The sequence below is a fragment of the Chaetodon trifascialis genome, chromosome 12 (assembly GCF_039877785.1).
Source record: "Chaetodon trifascialis isolate fChaTrf1 chromosome 12, fChaTrf1.hap1, whole genome shotgun sequence".
Classification (NCBI taxonomy): Eukaryota; Metazoa; Chordata; class Actinopteri; order Chaetodontiformes; family Chaetodontidae; genus Chaetodon; species Chaetodon trifascialis.
In genome coordinates this window covers 15,137,275-15,156,880 of record NC_092067.1, presented here as the reverse complement: position 1 = coordinate 15,156,880, position 19,606 = coordinate 15,137,275, and the positions used below count along the sequence as shown (strand labels likewise).

Genomic DNA, 19,606 nt, shown 5'->3' with positions numbered 1-19,606 from the left:
ACGAAACCTGAAAGACAGGCGCGTCATGGGATTTACCTGGCACTTGATCCCTGCGATGCTGCAGGCACAGGTCTCCGGGTCACAGAAGACTCTGCAATCACAGCCGCAGTCCTCTCTGGACATCCGGATAGCTCGCAGTTCATGTTTTTCTTCCACGTCAATCTTCTTCACCCCAGAGGAGCGCAGCAGTGCCCGGCGCTTTTTAGTGGTGAGAGGCTGCAGGAAGAAATACTCGTCTACCTCTGTGTTGTCCAGATCGATGTCATCGTCAGAGATGTCCTCTGCCGTGAGCGTGTTGGCCTCCTCAGACTCCACTGTGCCGTTCTTAGTCAGCTGAAAACAAGAGGGAATCGCATCCAAGCCATTTTTATAAAGGCGAGGGAACAAAGAGACAAAGCGCACTGACAAAGAATCTTTCAAACCACAGTCCTTTCAAATTCTTTACATGTCTGATACTGAGACCTGCTGAATAATGCCCACATATTCCTTCGGAGGGAAACGTTTATCAGATTACAAATCATTTACCTTGAGTTTGATTGAGTTGAGTTTCTCCTCCTTCAGGTGATCTCTGAGCATGTCTCTGTGGATCCTCTCCTGCTCCAGGGCAAATTCACCCAGGGAGTACTGCCTGATCCAGCTGTGCCTGTTGGACATGCCCAGCGTGCTGCCTCCCTGGCTGGGCACGCTGGTGAAGCCCTGCCGCCGGCTGAAGTAGTACACCGTCACATTCTCAAAATGCACCCTCCTCGTCCGCAGGCGCTTCTCTCTTTTCAATATTGAGTCAGCTGCAAGGGAAAATGGGAAACGTTGCATGTAGCATTTTTTTTCAACATGTCATCTTGGAGTGTTTTTGACAATTCATTCACTCCAATGTGGAAAGAATTTAAGGTTCGCACTGCATGAAGAACACTTTCAGCACAATTGATTTTTCTTTTTATCATTTCTACGTTCCTTCATGTTGGAGCATTACTGTTTTATAGCCATGTAAAGCCTGTTATGATAAGTGACATTTTTATGGTAAAATGTGGGACAGAGACTTGCAGAGAGTATTGTCCTTAAATGCATGAAATATGAGGAATTCTTTCTTGCCAGCAAGCTTCTACATATCTTAGCACAGCTTTGTTGGGAAGGATTTCATCACAGCTCCGTGCTTCCGCTCGGCATGCGAGTCCTCAGTGTGTCTTTTTAAGGAGAGCTCCCCGAGAGGGAGGGGGGAGAGGAGGGCAACGGTGGAGCATAAATAATCCCCTGCCTGGCCCAGAGATGAAGAGCGCTGGTTCACAGAAGCAGTGTTCCCAGCGTTCACCCCATATCAGACAGACAGGACAAATAGAAACCATCTGGTTCCAACTGCTCTCCACCCCACGCAAGAGGGACAATGCATTTCATTACAGATGGAGATCTGTCAGACAGACCTGAGCTTCCCATGAAATGCAAACAGCTATCATCTTGTTGTAGGTGTCAAAGCAGCGAACAGATGTTGAGGTCCATGTAATCAGCTTTTTTTGAGGGTGACTATATTAAAGCCTATAAGAAAAAAAATAAACATCTCACAGGTATTTTTCACAGTTTTGCGCGCTATCATCATCAAGTGTTCCTCTAGCCTTGAAAGACTCCCAGATTCAGATTTGACTGTTTCTCAGTCACTCCCAAAAACAAACACATTACACACGTTTTCCCTCCTCTCCATAACAGAACAGCATGGCATGCAAAAACACTCAGGACTTAATTGTTCCATCTAAGGCTGCAACTAATGATTATTTTCATTATTGATAATTTTCACAATTAAGCAATTAATCATTTAGTCAAACAGTTCTAAAAAATGCTTGTCACAATTTCCAAGAGCCTAAAAACCAAAGACTCTTCATTTACAGACATACATGACAAAGAACAGCAGAAAACCTTTGCGTTTAAGAAGCTGGAGCCAGCAAATGTTTGACATTCTTGCTTGTAACATGACTAATCTATTATCAAAATTGTTGCCTATTAGATTTCCTTCAATCGACTAATCCCTTAATTGACTGATTGTTGCGGCTCTCATTTCATCTCTCTCTCAGTACATTCACATGTCACTTCACAGGGGAGAAGTCTTCATATTGCACAGCTCCCTTGTTGCTGTTAGCTACCAGCAGCTGCCGCTGACACAGAGGCCACGCTCAGCCGCTAGAGACGCAGCACCCTACTTAAGTCTCGCTACAGGGAGGGGGCCATGTAACCCATCTGCATGTCATTCACACAGATTAAAAAACAATCATCAAAACACACATTTAGTGTTAACTTCAATCAAAACTGAAGTCGCTAAATCGTGCACACACACACACACACACACACGCTGTCTGAACGTGATTCCTTTCTGCTGCATTATTAAGATTTATTTGTCACCAGGTATCTGGCTGCTTTCATAATCCCCCAGAAGGATTAATAAACTACAACTGCATTATCTATTTCACTCACATTCTATCTCAGCTCCAGGCATTAGGATTCACACGTGCGCGTCTTATTTATTAGTGATGACTTCAGTGTGTTTATGAACCCGCAGAGCAGACGTGTCTTCTGTGGTTGGTTTATCTTCAATTCAGACTGCATTCTTTCATACAAAGTCGGTTCAAGCCGAGCTGTTGTCCAAAACAGTGGAGTCTCTCCGTGGCAGACCTCTTTTGAAGCATTTATATATTAAAAAGCAAAGCACGGAAGCACAGAATCTCAGCTGTGACTATATATTGGTAAACCAAAACAAGCTTTGCACATGTGCAGCTGTTGCCCCATTTTAGTCAATTTACATCTAGATCTTGTATTTAATCTTAGCTACAGCTGAAACAGCTAATTGAGAGAAAATCAATCTCCAACTATGCTGATAACTGTTTAATCGTAAGTCCATTTGATGGCTTTCGCTTCTTTAATGTGAAGATTTGCAGCCTTTCTCTGTTATGAATTTTAGTAAACTGGATATTATTTGGGTTTGGACTGGTGACATGGCATTTTTCACAAATGGACATTTCATAGATCAAACGATTAATCAAGAAAATAATCTAATTTAATATCCGTCAAAATATTCACCATGCATCATCTCATTGTCTAATTTCTGCTGTGCATTTGGAAGTGTTTTGGTTGATGCAAACATTAAAACACACCGCCCCCTCCTGCAAGAATAATAATAAGAAGAAGAAGAAGAGGAAGAAGAAGAAGCTGATAACTACAATAATAATGACGTGTTCTTAGAGAGCAGTACATTTACATATACAGTGCCAACAGCATAGCACACACACAGCTTGAGACTGCATCAGCTCATTCATCTGTCTGAGCCTTTACACTAATGCTGTTCTTAATGAGGGACGCAGCCTGTGCATCCTTCCCCTATATTACAGCACGAGACTCTTAGCATCACTCAGCCTCCTCTCGTCTCGTCTCGTCTCCTCTGCACAGCTTTGACTGTAAATTCCTATTACACTCCCTGCAACAGACATGCAGATCTGTTTTCTTGGACCTGCATCCTGCATTGACTGTAAGCTACAAAATCAGCTTCTCTCTGACTGTTATTCCCATCTTGATTAAAAAAAATCCCCTTTCAGATTTGCTTTAGATTTGTTTTCCTTGAGATGAAATGATGACATTAATCTTACTGTCAATAGCGCACGTTAGCCACACTGAGTACAATGGATGAATTTAAAAGGCGCAGGCACTCACGGGTGAAAGGGCCTGAGGCGGAGGGGTTGACACTGTCACTGCTATCCCCACTCTCACTGCAGGAGACCTCATCATCAGACTCCCGCAAGGAAGAGCACGGGGAGGAGGAGGCTTCCACCTCCTCAAATTTCCTCTTCAGTATTCCACTCATGGCCCGCCGCATCTGCACCTGAAACCGAAAAAGACAGCAGAGGGGCCACACATTATTTAATATCCAGTTTAGGGCCTTCATAATCCTCAATACACTCAATTAGCAACGAGACTCTCCCCCTCCTCCCTTCACATACACATACAATCTCTCCTGCTGCTATCCCAGCTCCCAGGCGTTCCCTGGGCGATTGATCACCTTGGCACAAAGGAGCTGAGATGGAAGGAGAAAGCTGCTAATTACATACTATGTCTGCCGAACAGGAAGTTCATTCCACTGTCTTTGATTGAGAGGCTAGAGAAAAAAAGAGACTGGAGCAACTTGTCTTGCACTGCTACCGGTCAGGGTGAAATCTGTACAAAGAATATTGCATTTATAACGTACAGTTCTGTTATTGCACTCAATTGCTGATTTAAAGAAAAAAACATCCACTGGCTTGTTCGCTGATTTGTACATATCTCACACATCGTGTGTAGCTAGAGGAGGAATAGGTGAAGCTGTTGACAGCATAATGAGTGACATCCTGTAATCTGTAATGAGCTTCTGTTAGGTCAGACACTTCCTAAAGAAAAAACAAGGAAAGGCTTCAAGTGGATGTAGCTACAGTCACCGCAGAGCAAAGGAAAAAATTCATACTGTGATGGGTTATAATATGCTACAGTCAATAATGATGTATCATAACACACAGCACATATAATAGCTAAAAATGGACCAAGAGATTATATCGCAGCTACAGACCTAGCAGTGATAACTGTGCAGGTGCAGCTAAATGTTTGTGGTTGCTGCTCTTCATACAGGGGCTGTTGTAACAGAAGTGCTACCGACCACTTCAATGTCAATTGAGAGGGGCCATTAACTCCCTCTGACTGATGATGCAATTAGACAAACAAACAAGAACAAGCTCAGTCAACTACACTGAAACTGGCTCTAATAACGACTGCATTGTAACTGTCAAACAATTTGTTATTTTGATTCCAGCCTTTTCTCTTTGAATCACATCAAGCCATTCTTCTTCAAAGGGTAATGGATTGTAATACTGCAGGATTTATTTAATGTCAATCACTGTTCGCAATATCAGACACTGCTGAAAATGTATTCTGTTAATGCATTAAGCCGAATCGCCGTGTGTTCCCTGTTTTAATAGCAGCAGCTGGAACGTCATGTCACATTTCAAAATAAGCCCAATAACACAGCAGTGCTGCTGTAGCACAGCAAGGTTTGCTGTGACTGGCAGCTTTTCCCCTCACTGCTTTCTTTCTTGGAAACTGGAATCAGTAAAGACAGCATGCATCTTCACCCAGTCCCACTCTGTCTATCTGCCAGAGCAGCTTGTGGGGGAGTTCCATTCACAGACAGCCACAGTGTTTCATCTGGTCTCTGCTATCGAGTCATTACAGATGCAAATGCTGCCTGAGAGACGTGCCGCCTGAGAGAAAGAGGTGCAACCCAGAGAGGACTAGCGCTGCCAGCAAGAGGGTCATTGTTCCCAGGAGGCTGTGCTTGTTCAGCACGGTGACATGGCACCGCCAGCATTTGGAGAACCTCCAGAGTCAACAACTCTACCTACAACTAAGGAATGTGAGGCATCCTGGGAGAGAGAGTGGAGGAGAGAGGAGTCTGTCAGGGCAACCGCACAGAAGAGATTTCTCTTCAGAAAGAATTGATGTTAATTTGGAAGTGAAATCTGCAAGAGGCTGTATCCTGAGCAGGAGCTGTTTTTGATTGTGTAAAGCCAATAGCTGAGCAGGCTGAAAGGAAACCATCAATCTACCCCCTCCTCTGAGTGATTGACACAACATAATGAGATTAACTAATGAACTAATCCTGAAATATATCAAATTAGTCTGGTGAGATTCAAAATGTTGATGGTCAGAAGCTGCTAATTTCACATCAAAACAGCAAGGAAACACATTTATTTCACAATCCACTTCACTTGTTGGCAAACAGGAGTGGAAATTTCCACCAGAAATGACCTGTGCAATTTTAGACCATTTCCTAGAGAGGGTCCTAATTAGATACCATTGTTGGAAACCTATTTGTATGCTTAGCCCTCAGCTGATGCTGCACCAGGCTTTGATGCCAAAAATGGTTTCCATGGAGATTCTAATGTACTCTCTCAACTAGTGCTTTCTCATGTGGCAGTGTCTCCAGCGTTACATACTGTATATAATGGTTCTTCACACTGAAACAGCAGTGTTTGAGCAAATTAAGTTAGTATCTAAGCAAATGACGTTTATGCATTCAGCATAATTCTTCTCTCAGATGAATGCATTACTGCTCTGTTTGCTTTTTGTCATGACAGCATGAAAAGTTCAAATCTCGACACTGGATGGGCATGACATCATAAGCCACAGAGCTGTGGGTGATCGAGAGTGAATATCTTTCATCGAGGCTAAATGAAAACCAGAGATTGTTGCTCCTCTCCAACAGCTCTTTCTTTGTCTTCACTGTTGCCTTACTACTAATCATGGCCGGGTAGCATACACTATGGTACAAGGGAGAAAATCCCAGAGAAAATAATGCAGCAAAATCCAGCTTGGAAAGCCCCTCCCTGTGTTTGCCTCCCTGTGCACACACATCAACTGTGGAAACCAACTCTTGTCCTTAATCAACAGCGCTCACGGCACTGAAGCACACTTACATTGTGAATACAATTATTTTTCCCCTCGTCATTCACAAGGTTCCCACAATCACAGTGAATAGATGTGACAACACAAGGCTCAAAACACTCATCCCGAGTGATGCCAACAACCCTATGGCATCTGGAGCAAGTCATGACACATCAGTCCTATGATGACCAGACCACAGTTTTCTGTGTGCCGGCCCTCACAGGAACAACTGACCTGTATCCACTGGCAAGACTGTGACTCCTTTCACCTCTTCTCACAGCAGCACAGCCACACAATCATGAATGTGGCTATTCAAAAAAGCTGAAACATGATGAATGAAGAGGTTCCCATTTTGTTTCAGTCCACTGACTTGCAGCGACCCCTGAGCTCCACAGGCATGAGAAAAAAGGGTGCAGGAGTGTGAGAGAGACTTGTAATTTTCCAGCTCTGACTGCACTGTTGGTACCATATGCTTTTATTGTTGCAAGACGACAGTCTTTCTCACTTTAACTCCCTGTCTGTCACTGTGTTCCTCTCTTTCTCTCTCTCTCTCTCTCTCTCTCTCTCTCTCTCTCTCTCTCTCTCTCTCTCTCTCTCTTTGACCACACAAAGGCTCATTAGCTGCAGCCGGCTGAAAGGCAGGAGCCTGACTGGAGCAGAGTGGAGCAGAGCAGAGGCAGCCTGTGAGATCACATGGGTGGGATGTCTGAGAGAGAGAGAGTCAGGCGTGCCTCTGCTCCTGCTGTCTGCAGATATTTTTACCAACATGAGCTGGGGAAGGGGAGGAGGATGAGGAGGGGGGAGGAGGAGGAGGCAGAGGTATGGGGGGGGGTCAGAAAGAGGGAGAAAGACAGAATGTTGGAGAAATGGATGGGGGGAGCATTTGGGAGATGCAGGGCAGTGGGAACGGGGGGTGGGGGGTAGAACAGAGATGCAGAGAGGAGGGGATTCAGAGGGGAATAGTAAAGGGGAGGGGGAGAATGAGGAAGAGGTGGAGTGAGAGAGACTAGGGAGGTGGAAAGGATAGAGAGGGGCAAAGAAAAGGAAAATGGGAAACATCTAATGCCAAGAAAAACATAATACTACCATCAAGAGACCATTACACTACAAAACAAAAGCTTTCAAGACTTATGAAGACAAGCGATCCAGGATAAACTGAATTTAAAGACAGAACACCACACACTGTTTATTAAAATACTGGCAATCATCCAGCTGCAAAATAGCTGTGCGCAGAAAATTAGCTTGAGAGTCATATACCTGCAAGAGTTTGACAGGAGAATATCAACATGTACTACTTCATCCACAGGAAATAAGATTTGTCAGCACTGTAGTGAATGTGCTCCCAACACTTCCTACGCCAGGAAGTTCTGCAGAAGAGTTGGTGGGGCCTCAGCTTGTGCAGATAGGGAGCCATTATATCATTCTTTCATTCAGTCGGACTGTATGTCAACATAAAAAGGTACTGCACTTCCTTGTGCAGGAATAGCATCAAGCCTAGAGGATTTTTACAGCCGGCACAGCGTTACTGTCTTTACTGACAAATGACAGCTTCTGAGCGCAAACACTGCATGCAACACAGTAGGTAAGAATAGTACAGTGCAGTATAGTTAGCAACAATGCTACTCAGCATTCACTTAAAGCCTTACATTTGAATTTTTAATGACCCTTTAGTGGACAGGATTCAGATCCATTGCAGATTTGCTGTAGGTCATATGTGCAATGTCCGTAAAAGTCAACATTTATTAACTCTCTTACGTGAAAGCATTTGTGTTGTTTCTTTGCAACTTTCAGAAAAACAAATGTCACTCAACCCTGCAATGTTCTGCATCCTCACCAGTGTCCTCACTGAACCTCGCCTTGGCAGCACTGCACTCCTCCTCCATCCCTCTTGCTGAAACACTGCACATAATGTCTCTCTCTTGTGTACTATGTAACATCGCCCAGCCACAGCGTGAGACACATTAACAAGCAGCAATGAGTTAATTTGGTCTTGTACCTTTGAAGATCTTCATAGATGTGAATCACAGCTTTATCAACAGTAAGAGGGTACCCTGTGCTGTGTAAATTCAGTAGGAGTAGTAGTGGTGGTGGTAGCAGTGGGAATACTGTATCATTTAAGGGTTTATATCCCTTCTAAGAGTGACTTTGGTTTCTGAAATGGCTCCTTTACAAAATGCGGTCTGCACACAGGAAGCCGGTGGAAGTGAACTGACCGTCCTCTGACAGACTCTGCTGAGCATTCAGAGATTACGCTCGGCAATTATGGCTGAATCAGAAGCAATGCTAACACAATGGCAGCAGCAACAAGATACACATCCCATACCCACAGGGGGGAGACACAACAACAGGAACACCTGTTCAGTCTAATACAGCCCAGAAAGTTGGGAGGAAAAATACTTCTAATTTATTTTGTCCACATTATCTGAGTATTTCTGACTCCATATACACACAGTTGGACTGGATTGCTGTACCATTGTCCACGTTCTCTCCGGCCACTTTAGATAAATGCTACTCTGATGTAAATGATCAGACTAATGAAAGTCTGATGTCCTCATCCTCATACTTTTAATCTAAATGACAGGTCTGTTTGTTCATGGCACAGTTAATCTCTCTCTCTCTCTCTCTCTCTCTCTCTCTCTCTCTCTCTCTCTCTCTCTCTCTCTCTCCATTAAAAGACCCTGCAATCAAAATGACTCAGTCATACTAAAAGGTCTGCTGTATCGGTGGCGTTGAGTTCTAGGCTGCCTCGAACAACATCTGGATTCACAGGTAGGCATTAACCAATCTGTCTGTTAAACTGCTTGCTGTTGCCATTTTCATACAAGTTTAAATGAATCAGTCTATTTTAACATATCCAAATTTTCCCTAGGCTTATTGTAGTGTCCCAACTAATCATCACTGCCAGTCTAACCAATGCTAAATTCTTCCAAACAAGCAGGTTTAATGACAAAACAATATTATAACCCATGAATAGGCTATTAAATATTAGCATTGAAAGAATGATTGAATACTGCTGTTGCAAGGTTTTCTGCTTACAATAATCAAAAAACATCTATTCAGTGAACACAAAAAAAAGAATGGCACCAATCTTGACGACATGGATGTGTGATTAAAGTGCATTTCACATCTTGTATCAGTTACATACTTGTTTAGTGGAAAATATGAGCAGCATCCTGATCAAACTCTTTCCTAGTGCCCTTTACTCTTTGTGTTTTCAATATAAATGACTTTGCTCATTAAAATTCAATTAAAGGTTGAAGCTTTACTGTAAAAATAGTTATAAGGAGAGCATAATGTGATAATGCATAAACAATATATTCATTTTTTTCAACCTGTTTGTTCTTCTGATCCCTCCTTCTGCAACCTTTGATGAAAGTTGTTCTTAGATGACCTCATCTGCATTCCTTTAATGATTCATCCATGAGCATCACACATACAGTATATGCTGCTTTATTACATAAAAATGCAAAACATAAGCTGGAGAGATGGCATTTGTTCCACCATTGCACCAGTGATGGTGACCTATATTTGCTCTGACTTTCAAGAGGCTTTCCTATTTCAATGGAGGAAATTGAAGACAGCTGGCAAAATAAACAAAGACAAGGTTTAGAATTATTTATTTGCGTACCCATACTGTAATTGAGGTCATATGCAAAAGACCTGCCCAACTCCCACTGTAACAGATGAAAGGTAATTTCTAAAATATGTTTTTAATGACATCTCCAAACAGTCATGTTGTTAAGAATAGAAAAGCAAATACAGAAGTGCTTGTTATTTCTCCCAGCAAATACGGTATATGTGTTAGAAAAGAATACAAAATATGGGTTGATTTACCATGTTTGTTTTCTGATCTGCACAGCAGGACCAAAGTGGAAGCGGGAGAAAAATCATTTAACAGCGCTTGACTTTTGTGTAAACTCTGACGTATGTTGGACCTGTCATCATTAAAAAGTGCAGAAGCATTGTTATGTCAACCTATCAACAACCTATCAGCAGCTGTTTTGCAGCAGCAGTCATGAATGAAAACATGAGTGAACCAAGGATGAATCACTGCACCCGCCCTGCTTATCACCTTCATCACACCCATTACATTATCCATCTACACCCAACACTGCTATGTCACTGCGATGGTATTTGAACATATCGAATACCATACAGACCCTGTCCAAAGGCCAGGGTCTCCATCAGGTCTCCATCAGCCCTCTATGACAGCTCAACTCTGAAGCTGTAGCATGCAGATTGCAATCTGCCATCGCTGAGAGCAAGATCTGCAGTTCACCCATTGTGCATTTAAGGCATAAAAAAATACTTGGACTCTCCATGAACATTAAGTAGACAGAAGTTCTTCCAGACTGTGCCACATCCCACACATGTAAAATAGATCGCTTTGCCTTCTTTGGCAGTACAGACACCTGAGAGCCATGCAAAATTCATACCAGAGCAGCCCCCTGACAATCATGGCCATCCGTTAGGAAAGTGATCCACATGTTAGCATGTAAGAAGCAACAAATATTTACTGGAGCTTGACTACAATCAATAAACACCAGCTGGGAATGATTGACCATGTAGTTTTAATGTCTGACTAAACTTGTCTACATACCGGCTAGCAGGCACCTAGATATTAAAGAGAGCGTCAGGATCGACCACAGATTGTTCCACATAAACTTCATTAAACGGAAGGACATTACATAGACAGACATCTGCTCGGTAATGGAGTTTATGAAGGAGCAACATTCAAAATATTTCCAGAAGGTCACACAAAGACAAAGGAGAGGCTTACAACAAAGACGGCAGATGCATATTCGAGTTACTGTACCATCACTGCAGTAAAACCTGTTTCCAGAAATAGAAAGGTACATTTGGTAATATGTGTTTATACAAGAACTGCTTGATTAAGGTTCGGTTAAGTGATATTTTGAATGCATCTTGGAGATTCTTTAAGATCATTATTTTGGCTCAGCGGTTGGACTATATTATATGGTTGAATTTTACAGTTCTCACTCCTATAAACCCAGAGACAGCTAAATCCTGAAAACATACTCAGATCATGTATGTGTTAAAGTTAAGATTGTGATTAAAATTTATGCCCATTAATGTTGGTCAATGGGGACATACAGTGAAAAGCAGGAAACAGCAGAGAGTCAGTTAGCAATAGTAAGTTACGGTAATAGTGGAGAAAGTCAAGCACTCAGCATTTAGCAAGCTAGAGACCCAGATGTTTACTCAAGAGTGGGTGAACATAGGACTTAAATCAGGATAAGTGTTTGCTGACACATTAGCTATATCAAATAAGCTAGCCGATAGTACTGGCAGCCGTGCTTCAGCTGCATTTAATCCTGCCCCCTAGTGGTCAAAAATTGCTCACAGCAGCTTTAAATGTTTCAAATAGCAACACTGATATCCATCATGATCAAAGTCAGTGTGAAAGTAAAACACCCTGCATACTCTCACCTTCCATCTGCATTGATATGACATGTTGCAGGTGAATATACATAAATCACTAATTAGTTTGTTACATATGTACATATGTATACACTACTTATTTGCATATAAATATAATTTTTAGGCGATGCAGTTCCTCCAGGAGGATCATTAGACTCTTGGAACGACTGCCAAATGTGTGTGTGTGGGGGGGGGGGGGGGGCAGGGGTGCGGTTGGGTGGGTATAGATTCATATAGATTGCAAATTTGCTTCCTTCGTCTGTATCTGCGTCTGCCAAATGCCTATGCCATTCAATATGGCTGGTCGCCTCACAGACTACTAGTGTTTCCACAGTGATGAAGCGCACATTTATACAGCCCAGATGGCTTGGCAGATCTTTTTATTAATTCTTTCTCTTTTTTTTTTTTTAAATGTGAGAAACATTTTTTCATTGACCCTGTTCGAGTGACTGAGGGTGTATTCCAGTGGAACCAACTGATGGGATCGCAGAGCAAAGACAAGCCCCGAAACCACAAAAGATCCTCGGCCATGCAGCCAGTCTGAGGTTGTGCTCAAACTCATCCATCACTGTTGTCACACTCAGCCATACATGGCAACCTTGAGAGAGAAAGAGAGAGAGAGAGAGAGAGAGAGAGAGAGAGAGAGAGAGAGGCAGAGAGAGGAAAAGCTAGGCCGATAGAGAGGGAGATAAATAGGTAGATATGGAGAGAGAGAGGCTTGGTCTCATCTGGACTCCCCTGAGGAGAGGCTGTGGCCTGGATGATTATACAGCTACAGATGATGTCAGTGGAGGATCCCTGCCACCGAGAGAGCACAAACACACAAGGCCACAGTAGAACGCATTTGCAAGGGCACTTCAATCTGTACGTGCTGCCATCATGCTCAGGAAGAACACAATAAACAGTCATTTGCATCCTGTCCCTAGAGAACACGTGGGATCACACACCAAAAAGAAATTCATGCAATGGATGGTTAAAATCATGCGTTTAAAAACCTGACAGATGAAAATTGTGCCGTTGTAATTACTGTAAGCTACAGATTCTAAAAATCTTGCCAAATTTGCAGCTGGCCTGTCGTTTGTCACACAGAGCAGTGAGAAAAGCACCTAAAAGACTCACATGTTCTGCAGTATAGCTCAGATGGTCAAATAATGCAAATAAATAACATTAATTGATAAATACAGCCATCTTCATACTCAGTGAGCTTGGAGAGAATTCCACATGCACAAAGGCAAAAAAAGAAAGCATTCAACAATTAAACACAAAGGAATCCGTTTAAGGAAATGTAGCGACATCTACAGATTTATGCAAATGAGCCTTCACATGCGCTCTGTACATTTGTTAACTTGCACTTGCCTGAGGCTGCAGACAGATCTGCTCCACACATGAAAGAGGGGAGGGGGCAGGATAGAGAAAAAGGGGGGGTGGGGGTGGGGGGGGCACTGCTCAGCACTCAGCACACGGAGGAGCTGCAGCCTGGTGATGCCTGCTGCAGCCTCCCTCCTGCAGCTACAGTACAGCCGAGTGCTGGGAATCATTGATCTGTTCTTCCTCCTCCTCATGGAACAATAGAGGAAGCATGGCTCCTTATTAACCACGTGGGTCCACAGCAAAAGGTGGCCGCTGCTCCCATACATATCTAGCTGCACATTTGATTTTAACATATTAAAGCATAAAGAGTTGGAGGTCACTTCCTGTATTAGGGGCCAGTGCTCTACTGTAAGACTTGAATGAGAATATTCTTGTTGAAAGCTTGTGAACTCATTTGACTCCTGACGTGATGCTGTTTTGTTTTGTTTTGTTTGTTTTTTTCACATCCAACAGCGTCTGTAGTGTTTTAATTAAACAGAGCCTCGTGCTTAAACTGAAGTGTAATCTCTGAGAAGACATTTCATCCAGCATCTCTCTCGTCTTTGTTGTTACAAGCAGCGATCAAAATATGTCGCAGCAGACAAGTGCGAACGAGCGAGCTCCACATTCAGGCTAATGTTTTGATTTGCTGTAATTCAAGTCACACAGTGCGGAGGCATAATCAGGTGCTCTCACCCTCATGTCAATCACAATGCTCCCCTAAATTATTCATGCCTCTATATTTTATTTATGACTATATTTTCCCATGCCACCTGAAAGTTCGCAAAAGCCGGTTCGCTGGCAGAAACAGAGCTGCCAAAGCATTTCATAGAGACAGGGCTGCTTTCATCTCTCACACAGGCTGGGAAAGCTGTGGGATGTGGGGTTCATATTCTGCAGACAAGCCTTATCATTTATATATAGCCAGTATCATGTTGAGATCTTGAATCAGTTTTTTATATGCAAAACATTCACACTGTTATCTCAGAAAATTTGGGAAGTAGGCCAGCTCTGCATGTGATTAAAGTATATGGTGAATTAGAGTGATATATATATAAAAAAACAAAGTGACACAAAATGCGTCCTGAGAGAAATTGATAGGAATTGTTATCCAGGATACACACCTGATTTAATGGGTATTGTTCAGCGTTTCAGTGATTTAATTGACACTCTGACTATGTGACGATCAGGACTCTAAAGCAAAAATACATGATAGACTCTGAGATGATGATGATAATTATATTATGTTAATTTTCAGCTATACAGTAGAGCATGGACACATTCCTGATGGGTTGCTATGCTTCTTCATTACTCTAAGCAACCATAATTCAAACATACACTAAAAAAACAGAGACTGCAGGTGAAAACACTACTATTTCATGCGCCGATCAATTTTGAGATTTGGGGCGATTTTGCTCCCATAACGCATCTTCTTGCAGACTACTGGAAAGAAAACGTCCAAAACACACATTTAGGTGTGTATTTTAGTTGAGATTTTCGAAAACATAATCAGCTGGAAGTTTCACAGTGTTTTCTATTTTTACTCTATTCTCCTGTACTGTGTGTTCTGTTGTGTGGAACTTAACTGTACATGTCTTTAAAGGCTGTTTTCTCAAAAGGAGTTTTTTCCTCATACTCAATTTATATATCATGACTTATAGCTGAAAATGGACATTTTATGGCTGTTGACAGTATTTTCTGATTTATGGAGTGATGATAAAGAGAGATATTCAAACTTCCCTCTGTAAAAACCTTTGACTTGAATACTGTATGTCAACAAAACGAAACCTGACTGTGGCTTTATTCGATGTTCAGATTTCACTTCTGGAAAAGTATGCAAATGTGTGCATATTTAGCAAGACAATGCATAATTTGCATATTTAAACTTCACATTTCAGAGAACTTGTAATACAAAAAGTTCTTGTGTTAATGCAAGTTATCAGCTGGGGAAATTTCACGGCGATTCACCTGCAGTCTCACTTCAGGATGAAAAAATTTGTAATTTAGAATTCTTTCATGATGTTAAAATATTATGTTGATATCCTTTAATAACATAAATGAGGTTGAATTTAATAGATTTTTTTCTCTCTCTAATTACTTTTTTAATTCATTTTTTTCCTGGTTGTAAAACACAGGAAAAATGAACTGAAAATTTTGTCCTAAATTCTCTATAACATTAAATACTTATCATTAAATATGCAACAATCACTTTTAAAGTAAGACGAAACATCGTAGATATCATGAATTAAGAATTTAACAGCTAAAAAGAAAAAACAACGCACCAACGGTCCTCAGAATCTGATTCAAGTGCTGTTAAGTGTGGCATCAAGTTTTTCCAAATGAGTCCTGAGTCCACGTCAAACCAGGAAGACGAACGGGGAGAAAAACAGATGCTGAAATCTCTCCAGTGCAATAACCTAAACCTTTCAAACTCTTTCACTCATTGAAGGGGAGCTAATTGAGAAAAAAGAAAAGGCTTCTATTCTGGATTTTAACAGATTAAATAAGAGCGTCACTGCATGCACTTCATTTATTTTACTTATTTAAGCAGGAAGTCTCTTGAGCTACATTATCTCTTTTACAAATGAAACCTGGTCACAATGGCAGCATAGACTAGTTAGCACACACTCACATAAGACCATTTCACATTTACATAAAGCACCACAAAACAGAGCGTGAGACGTTAGTTTAAATTACATTTCTCATCCAAACAACAAGCAGCAATTACAATCCCAGAATGCATATCTCTGATTTGTTAAACACTAGAAATAAATGGACATGACCTCATTTTATCTCAAATGATTTCACCTAAATACCTTGTTTTACTTAATTAGAGCTTTCCTTACAGTAGCTTGAACCAGTAATTCCTTGTTTGCAATATCAATGCAAATGTATAATCTTTACTGAATATTTGCAAATAAATATTGGCTGTATTAAGCACTTATGCAGTGGCAAACCATGCAATGACAAATAAAACTCATTATGAGAGGGAAAAAATGGCTTTTTTTAATGCTTAATTAGCTGGCAACAGACAAAAGATTCCAAATAGGTGTCATGGCAACATCTCAAGAGAGCACAATCCTGAACGGTGAAAGCCCAGAGCTCAGCCAGGAAGGAGCCAAGGACACAAAAAGAGTCACATCAAAAGCTCCTGAACCCTGCTGAGGCACACAAAGCTGCTCTGTAATCTAAAAGGTTGATATTAGTTCACGCCGCACACCTACTGCAGATGTCAGCGATGCTTGGGATTTTAATTCTGCGTTTGGGAAGAGAGCCGACAAATAAATCAGTGACAATTACTGAAAAACAGGAGTGCATAGAGAGAGACAGTGGCTGTTTTGTAAGAACATGAATTGTGAACATTTCAACTGATCAAAACCACTGACCATCTGAAATCAGACAATGCTGCCTGCTCTGCAACCATACAATGATACCCGCCCGTTAGCTCGTCGCTTTAACTGAACTAACCAGAAAAATACTTCAAAGATGTGATGTTTTATTGAAAACAAAAGCTACAATAAGGGTCAAATCTGGTAAATATGGACACCTTTTATATCATATTCTTCATGGTCATATTCTTAATGAGCTGTATCAACATGTTATTTCTAATTATATGACTAATTATCTTCTGTTTGTACTCTGTTTGTAGCTTGTAGAGCGAAGGAGGGCTGTCTTTCTCAAAAGGCAAAAATAATCTATGCAGCTTTATTCCATATATACTGGGATGCTTTTTCATGTAGAACTTGGAAATTTACCTTATCCAAATGTCAAGCGAGGTGCCAACAACGCACTGGATTTGTCAGAGAACAACAACAATGACAAATCAAGGGAATCTTTCTTTAATCACTCGCTTTATATTCGATGAAATATATGACCTTAAACCTGACTCCGAACCTCCAGGTCAGGCTTAAAGCCGGGAATTCTTGTTGTTCCCACATAAAAGGAAACAACATTGATTTGGCCTTGCATGTGAACCTTTGTGTGCCGACAATTCACCCACAGCAGCCTCCTGCAGAGCGACTCTCCTTAGTGCTGTTAAGCCATAACACCTTTCCTGTGAATCTTTAATGGACCACATTGACTGTTATCAAGCGTTAGCCATCTGTGCTACAGTATGTAATAGCAGCATGGCTGAATCACTTATTCAAATAAGCCAGCTTAATGATACTGCTTTTCACAAGTAAATACATCTACTTAATGTTTCAGTGTCCTTTAACTCAGTGCCACATGTACTAATTAAATTCTGCTCCTCTGAGGACTGGCTGCTGATAGATTGAGGAAACAGATGGATTGAGGGGTGTGGGGGGATGCACAGTCACAAGAAGAGAGGCCCCACTCCCCAAAGACACACACACACACACACACACACACACACACACACACACACACACACACAGTCCACCCCTCCCCATCCTCACCTTTCAGATCCCAATCACAAAGATGGAAATGGTTGTGTGATTGTGTGTGCATGGTCGCATGTTGGAGCGCATGCTTTCGCACATAACGATGGACTGTTTGGTGCTTCCTTTTCTTTCTGACAAAGGAGGCTGGCGGAGGAGCAGTGAAGGAGGCAGGGGAGGATACTGCCGCTGCCATATTCAATCCTAATATGCAAAAATGCAGTTCACACAAGGATGTTACTGCGTCTTTTGATTCCACTAATGTGACTAATGATGTGGCTTCATAAGCAATGGTAAAAATAAACTCCATTAGTTGTTGCTGCCTTGGAAATATGTTAAGGCCTGTGATTTCCCCGTGTTTGAGACAAAAAAAGAAATAAAAAAATCAAGCACATACGACAGCATACTCTAGAAAGAATATGTCCTCTTTTCATCATTTTGATATCAGAGGCATCTCTCTGGTATAATCCAGTGAGAATTGTGCAGCTGTCTGTATTGACTAAACACTGTTGTTTGCATCAACATCACATCATATCTTGTTATCAGAGGGTCTTTTGTGGCAGCGTAGCAACAGTTGTGCGAGCTTTGAACCATCTATCTCGCAGGCATGAATTCAATATGTTAATGTGTGGTGAAGACTGGCAGCATGATATTTCAGACAGCGAGGGGGAGACGTGGTCTTACCTTTAGCAAAATGTATTACACTGCAGCGACCTGCCTCAGCTCTGCGAAGAAAAGAGGAGAGAAATGTAAGTGATATGTAGTCTGCAGCCACAGGGATAGTAATCACTTTAAGGAGCTGCGTGTAAAAGGTGACTTTAAATGATGTTTCATGTTGTGCCAGCTATAACACGAGGTGCCACAACAAGATGAACACAAAGCCTTTATTTTGTGATGCACATGTTATCACAGCAGCGGCATGCAGGTTTTGTCAGGGAAACTTTGCAATTTCAGCACTGATGTCTGGATGATTGACAGAGCTTTATCTCAGTCTCTTTGTGAGCCATTCTTTCCTTTCATGGCTGAGGGTAGGAGGGGGTGAGGCTGTGGAGGGGAGATGGGGGTCTCCCCAGGGAGGCATGAGGCGAACAGATTCTCTGCCTCCTCTGCCTGTTCTGCAGGAGGCTCTGCAGGGAACCAGACTCTCTTGTCCCTACGGTCTGCATGAGAGCCTCTCAGCCAGTTGGCCATACACCAGTCTGCTGGCTCCTAGTGCTGTGGCCCCGTATGACACATGTGCGACCTCAAAAATAAAGTGCACTGGGGCTCTAACACACAGCATCCCTCAGGCTCTGGGTCTATTTCAGACATGTGCAATAAAAAGGTCTATAAGGAGGAACAAAGAAAACGTGGTCTAGAGGCAGGCTATTAGTGTTAATTCTCACATTTGAGTGACCATCTAGTTGCAGCAGATGTCTTGAGCAGAGTGACTACTGAGGTGTGATGCCCAGAAAGAGTTTGACAAATGGACCCATGCAGGGATGGGTCCCAACTGATCGAGGGAACCAAACAGCAGGCAAACGTCCAGTGAATTCATGCAACAGAGACAATACGTTAGAAATACAGATTACAGGCCTGTATTTTTCCATGTGTTAAAATACTGGCCTATCACATGTAAGATTGGTCATACTCACCATTCATTTCGTTATTATCATCCAGCCAGTCAATGACGCCCCTCTTTCAATGGACCTCTCTCAAATTCCTCCCTAAACCATGTCCCGGTTCACCGCCACCGCTGCGGGATCATTAGAAAAAGCCGAGCCGGGAACAGAGCAGGGCGAACCGGCACAATTTGTCGCATATAACAGCGCTTTAACAGACTCTCCTTCCGGCTGCTCGGGGAACAATGGTGCAGCATCAGACTGACAGCTCCACGGACAACGTGACTCACTCTGTCCAATCGTGGTTTTATAAAGCAGGAATGAGCCGCAGCGCGCTGCCGCCTGCCCAGCTTCGGCTCCAAATCCCACTGT

General features: G+C 42.2%; 1 protein-coding gene across 2 annotated transcripts in view; it reads right to left on the bottom strand.

Annotated features, from left to right (window-relative positions):
• Positions 1-19,606, bottom strand: part of csrnp3 (cysteine-serine-rich nuclear protein 3) — a 24,795-nt gene extending 5,189 nt beyond the window's left edge. Inside the window, exons 1-5 of one of the 2 annotated variants that reach the window (XM_070975975.1) lie at positions 19,268-19,606; positions 18,318-18,358; positions 3,685-3,853; positions 526-785; positions 37-333 (exon numbers count right to left, since the gene is read on the bottom strand). In XM_070975975.1, the coding sequence (XP_070832076.1) occupies positions 37-333; positions 526-785; positions 3,685-3,847 (720 nt within the window). In that variant the 5' untranslated portion in view covers positions 3,848-3,853; positions 18,318-18,358; positions 19,268-19,606. Of the gene's footprint in view, positions 1-36; positions 334-525; positions 786-3,684; positions 3,854-6,675; positions 7,094-18,317; positions 18,359-19,267 lie in introns of those variants that run through there. The other variant, XM_070975976.1, reaches the window with a different exon arrangement.